Genomic DNA, 9,167 nt, shown 5'->3' on the forward strand with positions numbered 1-9,167 from the left:
CTGGCAACTTAACGATTGGTTCAGTAAGTTCAAATTCCACAATTGTCTCAATATATTAATAATACAAATTAACGAAGATGTTCAAATGAGACAAAGTGTACAAATTATTACACAAATAGAGATACGTCGGACTTGAAACCACAACTTAATGATTGTTTCAATACGTTCAAATTCGATGATTATTTCAAGACATCAATAATTCAAATTAACTAATATGTTCGAACAAGACAAAAAAGAACAAACCATTATAAATAGAATATATTTGTGATATCTTAAACTCAGTAAGAACAACATAAGCCCGTCGTTAAGTCATGAAAAATTTTGATTCAGATCAAGTTTGTTTATATCTAAATTAATTATACGATAAATGTAATATATTTATTGTGCGCTTAATTTCATGGTACAAAATTTTAGTGTAAATTGGGGCGGAAAGAAAAAAACAGAAGAAAATGATTGAAAGAGACGAAAAGTAAGCAGCATTTGATTCCGCCATCAATCACTTCTTCTTCTTCTTCATCATCAAAACCAAAGGAAACTTCCCCGGCTGCGGCCGCCCCTTCTCACCCGCGTCAAGATTTTCACGTCGTCGTGTCACCACCATCGCTCTCAGAAGTCTGTCTGTCTGTCTGTCTGACCCCTTACATTTCTGCAAGAAACTCACACACAAGAATTTTCTAACCCCTAATACCCATTCATTTCTCCCATTTTCTCGGCCCCCAAAAATCCCTAAAAAATGCAGCAAAACCCGCCGCAGCCCCCAGGAATCGAACCGAGAGTGCCTGGTGTACCATCAGCAGCCGACCGGATTCCTGCCGATGACCTAACCTCGTCATCACTCTTCAACTGGTCTGATTTCCTTGACTTCAATCTCGATGAGAACCTTCACATATCCTTTCCCCAGACCGAACCCGAACAGCCCGGTATTGAAGAAAGTCAACCGTCGGAGAATTCGGGTCTGGAAAAGCCGGGCAGGGTCAGGAAAAGAGACCCCAGATTGGTTTGCTCGAATTTCTTGGCGGGTCGGGTCCCATGCGCCTGCCCCGAATTGGATGAGAAGTTAGAGGAGGAGGAGTCCGCGCTTCCGGGGAAGAAGCGGTCCCGGATGTTGAGGGCTTCGGGTGGCGCCCCAGCTCGGTGCCAGGTACCAGGGTGCGAGGTTGATATTAGCGAGCTTAAAGGGTATCATAAGCGGCATAGAGTGTGTCTGCGGTGTGCAAATGCCAGTGCCGTGGAGCTAGATGGGGAGAGCAAGAGGTATTGCCAGCAGTGTGGAAAGTAAGATCCTCTTTCTTTTTTCCTTGTTTGATTGGAACATCTACGAATTGAGTTTTTGATGTTTGGATTATTTGTCAAAGGGGTATTTCTTGTTTCGATTAATAGTAAATTCTACGGATTATTTCGATGTTAGACACATTGTCAAGGTGAAAATGTTTGCTCATATGGTGTGTGCTGGTGATGATTTTTGCCTTGATGTATGGGAACAAACTAAAGTTAGCTTTGATGTTCATATTTGAGATATTTATTTGTTATCTAAATGTCAGGATGTTATGCTCTGGTTCTACTTTGGATGCAATGCTATAGCTATTTATAGAGGTGCTTAGAAGCTTAATTTGATCACTGAGGTGAATCGAGGGGTACATATGCCATCACGGAGTTTCGGGAAATAATAAAGTGCATGTGCTATCGCCATAAAATTAAATTTGGATTTAAGAATCTCAAATTAGTTGTTCAGCGAGCTTCTCGGCCAAGTTTTTAGTGTGTTGAATTGATATGAATGTGGTTTGGGGTGAATTTTGGACAGAAAAATGTCCAAGAGTAGCTTGTCGTAGTTTTCAGCATGAGTTATTGGCATGTCTAACTTGTCTGATAATGACTGGATAGAAAGTGCTCCACAGTGATACATATAGAAATTTTAGACTTTTGGTGGGATAAATGTAAGTAAAAACCTTGAAGAAAACAATATATGTGAACTTATTATGTTCATCTTTTTTCTGCTTGCTTGATAAAATATGGCAATAGTGTGAGTTTGCAGTTTATTTTGACCTTCTGCCTCACCCGCTGCAACAAATATCAGATTTCTGGAAGGAATCTACATTCGGTTTGGTGTTTGGGGATTGGATTAAGGGGTCGTTGCTTCTGAGTTTTAGAAGAGTAGACAGCTGTGTGGCAACATGATTTATGGGTTCTTGTCAAGGTGTTAGTCATACCCTCTGTATTTATTACGTTGGCACTATGAAAAGAAAAGCTCGCTGCATTTGCATTAATGTTAATGGCTGAAAATGAATGGGAACTTAATTTTCTCGGAGTATCATGCTAATACATCTAGAACTTTTGCAGGTTTCATATCTTGTCAGATTTTGATGAGGGTAAACGTAGTTGTAGGAGGAAATTAGAACGGCACAATAACAGACGTCGAAGGAAACCTAATGATTCTAAAGAAGGCATGCAAAAGGAATCTCAACAGGCTATCTTGGTTGATGATGTTAGTGGCGATGATGATACTGGAAAAGGTATGGCAGATATATCTCCATGGGTTCTAATCTTCCCCTCTTCCAACTGCTTCTCGCGTCTCCTTGTTTACTTCTCTTTTACGGGTCTAAAGGATTGTATAAACTTGCTTAATGTGCAATGCAAATTTTGGCGAGATTCTTGGTTAACTCTTATTAGTCTTGACAATTGGATTTAGGGGATATTATTGTTCTTTGTTTTTTTCTTACAACCATTTATGTGTTTAGCAATTTGCACTCAAGTGATTTGCCATGCTAATCAAATTTGGTGGTCCAGATGGATTATGTGTTAGCAGTCAGCTTGAGGAAAAGGAAATGTTATTGGAGTCAGATGGGCATGTCTCCACACTGTGCTCTGCTCTTGGGTCTCACAGTCTCCAAAGTGATAGTGTTGTATCATTTCCCGCCTTTGACGAAGCTCATATCGTTGGGGATAGACAGAACCCAAGATACAAACATTCTCCGTCCAACTGCGAAAACAAGAGCACTTTTTCCTCTGTGGTATCTGCATGCCTCACTGCTGCTTTCTGTCTTTTTATCCTGTTCCTCAGTGAATCTAGCTTAAGTTAGTCTGGATTGTTATGATGTTCTTGCAGTGCCCTGCTGGTAGGATCTCCTTCAAGCTCTATGACTGGAATCCAGCAGAGTTTCCTCGACGGCTTCGACATCAAGTATTCTAAACATTAATATTGCAGTTTAGTATACAAGGGAGAGAAATAAATGTTTCTTTATATAAAAGACATTTTGGGTTCTGGCTAACATAGTGGTACCTACATTAACAGATATTTCAATGGTTGGCTAGCATGCCCATTGAGTTGGAAGGGTATATTCGTCCAGGGTGTACAATTTTGACAGCTTTTATCGCAATGCCAAAGCCAGTGTGGCTTAAGGTATACTGGATCTTATCTTTATTCCTAGTTTGTTAATAATTTAGGTAATGTCATCCATGATCCATTATCCATTATCTGTTATTAATATAAGTGTGTTAAATGTGTAAGTATATTTATATGTGGAGATTCTGTAATATGATGCTTAAAAAGTAAAAGGTTGTTCCATCTAAGAGTATCCTGGTCGTTGAGTGCTGTCGTAGTATGCCCTCTATTAGGGAAGCTACACAGGATATCTTTCAATATCTGTTTGTAGACATATTTAGCATTGAATTACCTTCAACCTGATAAAGTGCATCAAATCCTAATGTGACTCTTTTAATGTCTATTCTTGTTGTTAATTTATATTTATTGTGCATGGTTTCTAAAATGTTCATGGAGTCCAAGCCTTATAAATTCTTTGTGGGCGTAATTGTTTGATTCTTTGCATTAAGCAGTTATTGGCAGAACCAGCTCTATGTATAAAAGACCTTGTTGCTTCACCTGGGAGCATGCTTTCTGGAAGAGGCACAATGCATGTTTATCTAAATGACATGATGTTTCGTGTCTCAAAAGGTCAGTTGGCTCAGAATTACTTATACCATTCGTGTCTCATGTTTCATTTCCCATTTTATTGCAGAACTGTTGTCCTAGTTTGACCTGGCACAGAGGTCTTGGTAAAAGTTTAGAAAGTAAAGGTTTTAGGTAACCTTAAACATTTGCCATTTAAAGTAGTGAAGAAAGGGTAGGTGTGCCCATTATTATTTTACGTGAGGGTAGTTTCTGGTAAAATTTCCATTCTATGAAATGATAAAAACATGAGCAAAAATTAGAAATGGAGAAGTTATTCTGTTAGAAATTAGTGTAAACACTGTTCTCTGCATTTCTATTTCCTTTGACTTGTCTTAACCTTTTAGGTTTGCAAGGTAATCGTTGCAAAAGTCACTGTTTTTGCCTTGTAAATCGAATGAGGGACAACTTATCATTGATGATACGTTACTTCTGTGTTAGACATTGTTATTATGGATTTTACAACTTATTTTCATATCCTGAAGAATGTATGCCAATGAAGAAATGATGATCCAATTAATCTACATCCTGTTTGTGAAGCATGGTTTCTTATAATCAGTAATTGGCACGAGTAAAGCAGTAATGGGCACGAGCTGCATGATAATGCTGGGAGTGTTTTAGTTTCTTCAATACGAGGATTGTAGTCTCGAACAGTTTGGCGATTTGCCTCTGGTGAAAAAGATTTTGCACAATGGGGTTTATTTAATTGATAATCACATAAAGCCTAAAGACCAATTGTTACTGTCATGTATTACTGAAATTTGTTTGATCCTTGTGGAAACAGATGCAAGTTCAGTAGTGAAAGTCAAAATGAAGGATCGAGCTCCAAAGCTTCATTATATTTATCCAACTTGCTTTGAGGCTGGAAGGCCTATGGAACTTGTGGCCTGCGGAAGTTATCTGCTGCAACCAAACTTTCGGTATGATATGATGCATATCTCGGGAGGAAGTATTTTGTAAATTTCTTTATGCGGGGTTAATCTATCTATTTAGCAATTAATTTTCTAGTTTGGCATCACATTGAAGTCCTTGATGTAAAATTCTTCTGTTACTTGCACGATCTGTTGTCTGATATTTTGTGATACCAAGATATGCAACCACAATCTCGGTTAGTTGGACCATATAGCAATTAGAAGCTTGAAAATGTGAAGAGGGACAAATGAGAAGAAGAATTGTTCTGTGCCATGGGTGGTATTCGTTTTACCAGGTCTCAAATGCGTTTCCACTCCTCTAGCTCCTCTCTATGCAAATGGGGAAGGGCGAGGAGGAAGAATTGGGATGAAGTGTTTGAAATTTAGAAAATAGTTGTACAGCTGCAGGTAATTGCATATTATGAGATAGGTCGATCTTAAGTTAGGTGAATAGGCAATCAGAGCTAAGTGCGTTGACTAGGTTATAAGAGTGGATGGTTATCCCGATAATGATTTTATAGTGTGGAGATTATTTGTCAAATGTTGGACATCATATCTGGGGTGCTAGATGCCAAATTAGATTCTCATTGGGTTCGTAGGGAAGATATGGTTTTAGTTGATATTTAATATTTCTGTCAAAAATTTTGTGGTTAGTGTTGATAATTCCTGTTCTTATCCTTCATATGCTGTTTTCTTGGTGTCTGTATCGAAATTTAAGGCCCTATATAATTTTTTAATGGCATTGCAGGTTTCTTATATCATTTGCGGGACGATACCTAGCATACAATATTTGTGTATCATCGTGTTATGAGAAAGGAGATGTCAACAGCAGCGACCATCAGTTGTTGAAGATATTTGTCCCTCAAATTAATATGGATCTCTTTGGCCCTGCTTTTATTGAGGTGAGATCTAGCTCTCTTTGCCCTTTGCCATCCTGCTATCTGTTCTGCAATTGTGTAGAACTCCTTTTCTGTAGAGGCCTAAGTATGGAGATCAGTTATTTCACTGTCGTGCCAGATTCTGAATCACAATTTATTTAATATCATTACCATCAACTCTTAAAAGTAGGTTCGAGTAGTTTTATGTGTTTTTGACTGCTAGGTAGATACTTTATTGAATAAAGGATGTGGCAAGTGTGATAAAGTTCTGATTCTGCATTTACAAACTTGTGGAATCAATGTTTTTGATTTTGAACTTGGGTGCGCATCATGCATGAAATGATATAATCTATTGCATTTGCTTTGCCTACATCATATAGATAGGGTTTGAGGAATGTACTTACTGAAAAAATGAAAATGGCTCCTGATTGATGATTGCACTTTGTTTCACAAGTTAGATGATTCATAATAATGTCCTACGAATCTTATAGTTCTGCTCCAGTGATAGGTGCCCTCTGCTAGTCAGAATAAGAATTTGGCCTGTCATTTACCCTTCCCTGTGTTACTGGAGCTGAAAGTTTAGTCTTTGTTTTAGTGAAACATATTCTATATTAATTCCAAAAATGTTAATTTCTGTTGACATGGGGTGTTATAAACCAAAAATAAACCCTTGTTGAGTTCAAATGTAAAGTAAAAGTGGCAAACCTGGGTGATGTTGGAATTTTATTTCCTCTCCACCCTTTAGATCAATGGGTATTAATAGGTTTTGATAATGTTATGTGATGATATTTCAGATGAAATTGATACTTGAGTTGCTGCAAGAAGAATGGAGTTACTAGTTAAGTTATAATTGCATTTCATTCTTTACATATATGGGCTGCCTCTGCAGGTTGAGAACCAGTCTGGCTTATCCAACTTCATCCCAATTCTTGTGGGTGACAAGGACACCTGTGCAGAAATGGAAATGTTGCAACATAAGTTTGACGCACCTGTCTCCTCCCAAGAACGAAAATCTTCTCCTTCCCCGACTGCATGTGAAGCTTTTGCTTCAAGACAAACACTGTTATCAGAGTTTGTTTTAGATGTGGCGTGGTTGTTGAAAAAACCTGTACCGGAGCAACAGTTGACATCTTCCCATATACAAAGATTCAACTGTTTATTGAACTTTCTGATAGAAAAAGAGTCTTCTGTTGTTTTGGAGAGAGTATTTTTCTCTCTGAAATCCGCCATAGATAACAATATGGTCACTGGAACATCTGATTCCGACATGAGATTATTACAGAAAAATATGGATATTGCGCAACATAGGCTGGCACATAAATTAATGGTAAAAGACATTTCAGTGATCCCTGCAGGGCATGGAAATTTTTACAGTCACAGCTGCCAAAATGATACTGTCTCTGTCATTCCAGCTGCTAATCAGGTAAGACCTCAGATCTCTTGACATATTTTTATAACTTTCCATGAAAGCTAACATTTACTAGTTTAGTAAAACATGTAAAGCATGAACATATGAAACGGTTATATTATTTTATAAAAAGTTCATTTAAAAATGTGAAGCTTGAACATTTGAAATGATTAAAAATTTATTATCTTTATATAACTACCATTGGCATGTTGTGTGTGTATGAGACTAATGGCATTCACCACAATTTTCAAATTGTGTTATTCTGGTAGCTGGTATTTTCTTCTGTGCTAAAGATCAATATAAAAGACTACAAATGTAAAACTAATTGTATTGGGAAAAAAAGAAAAAGAAAAAGAAAAACAGCTGTTCAAGTCTGAATTTGGCTTGAACATTTGTAATTAAATCAATGATATAGGAGGTCAATGTAATAGATGATGCATGACACAGCTGAACTAAAGACAGATATTATAGCTTCTCCAATCGGCATCTGAGTGAAGAAAGAATCATGTGTTATTACCTTTAATGGAAAAGCTAAAGTATTATATGCACTCTTGAGCAGGATGTTTGAGGACATAAAATTTCATAGATGGGATTGCACTAGAATCAGTTTAGACGAGTATGTTATAGCAAAATTTTCTACTTCTGAACTGTGTGTCTGAACAAAATTATGGTGCAAGTCTTCTATCTGATAGATGAGGGGATGGTGATCCCTATTTTTCAGGTTGTGCAAAGAATGGTGAAGAATATGCTTGGGCTCAACGTGCCCTCACCATCTCTAGATGAAAGCCTGACACTTCCTCTGCTAAAACAAGAGGTGATCATGGATGTTAATCATCAGGAAACGCTGGGAAAGTCTTCCAGTCGGTTGTTAACGAGAATGTTTTCTACTTCCCGGCTTCTTATCATGGCAATTGCTGCCATTGGTGTTTGTTTTGGTATATGTTCGATCGTCCTCCACCCTCAACGGGTTGACCTGATCGTCACCACTATCCAGAGGTGTTTGTTTGACAACACTTAATGATAATCAGATTTTTCCATCGCCTTAGAGGTTTTGTCTCTCATCTGTACATACTGTATGTACACTTCGTTGGATGTTTAGTTTGAACATATACCGGGCTGGGGAATTTCTGTACTTAAACCCTGAGGAATTTGCAGGGGGGAACATGATAATACCTGGCTCTGCTACATGAGAACCGATGAAAGCTTTCTGGTACACCAGCCGAAAGCTCGTTTACATGTTTCTTTTCATGTATAATTTGTTTCTATCTGATGAGGAACCAAGCAAACCAACATCTAATGTAGAGTCTTGTTAGTATTTCTTACCTGATGTATTAGTACTCTTTCTATGAGCAAAATGACTGTTGATAAAATTTGTTTGTACTAGAAAATTTGTTGGGATCTGTTGGTTTTTGTGATTACAATGTCCTAGAGAGTTTTGATCTGATTCATGCATTGTTGTGAGCTCTTGTAATGGCCAAGTTGCAGGGTAGAACTTGTATACCAGTGGTATAGGTGCTCAGATTTCAGGATCACAATATGAACAGAAACAAATCACAAGTGGTAGATAGTCGTTTCACTTTTCATTATTGAGAAAGATAACTTAAAAAAATACTTTAGTCATCAAAGTGGGGCCAAGGGCAAGCAATTAGTCATCCCCACTAATAAAGATTCAATTATTACATGATGATAAGGATCATCATAATCCTATCCTCCATTAATATTTAAAATTGGAGTTTATGTTGTGCTTAAATGGTTTATTTCTTTATTTAAAATCATTTAATATTTTTATATCCAATAAATATATAATATTTAAATTTATATTAACTTATATTATCATTTTGACACAGCAAGTAAGAACAGTTTGACCATAAGCTACAAAATTTGCACTATATTTAGATCTTTGATTTTACTGAGAAGAAAGGATTCCCAAAACCACAAATAATCTTATATGCGCTTTATCTATGTTTACTATTTATTTAGTGTGAGGATTTTAGGGAGTGTTTGTGAATTTTTCTTTTTCTTTTTTT

The 9,167-nt window shown here is 37.2% G+C and overlaps 1 protein-coding gene across 1 annotated transcript; it reads left to right on the forward strand.

Annotated features, from left to right (window-relative positions):
• The first annotated feature begins 420 nt into the window (after positions 1-420).
• Positions 421-8,540, forward strand: LOC105156933 (squamosa promoter-binding-like protein 7). Its single transcript, XM_011073202.3, has 10 exons — positions 421-1,275; positions 2,338-2,510; positions 2,785-3,008; positions 3,104-3,178; positions 3,290-3,397; positions 3,832-3,949; positions 4,728-4,863; positions 5,603-5,756; positions 6,622-7,155; positions 7,862-8,540. The coding sequence occupies exons 1-10, from the start codon at positions 734-736 to the stop codon at positions 8,156-8,158; spliced, it is 2,361 nt and encodes a 786-aa protein (XP_011071504.1). The 5' UTR covers positions 421-733; the 3' UTR covers positions 8,159-8,540.
• The last annotated feature ends 627 nt before the right edge of the window (positions 8,541-9,167 follow it).

This window comes from Sesamum indicum, linkage group LG3 (assembly GCF_026168435.1).
Source record: "Sesamum indicum cultivar Baizhima isolate 11 linkage group LG3, ASM2616843v1, whole genome shotgun sequence".
NCBI classification, from domain to species: domain Eukaryota; kingdom Viridiplantae; phylum Streptophyta; class Magnoliopsida; order Lamiales; family Pedaliaceae; genus Sesamum; species Sesamum indicum.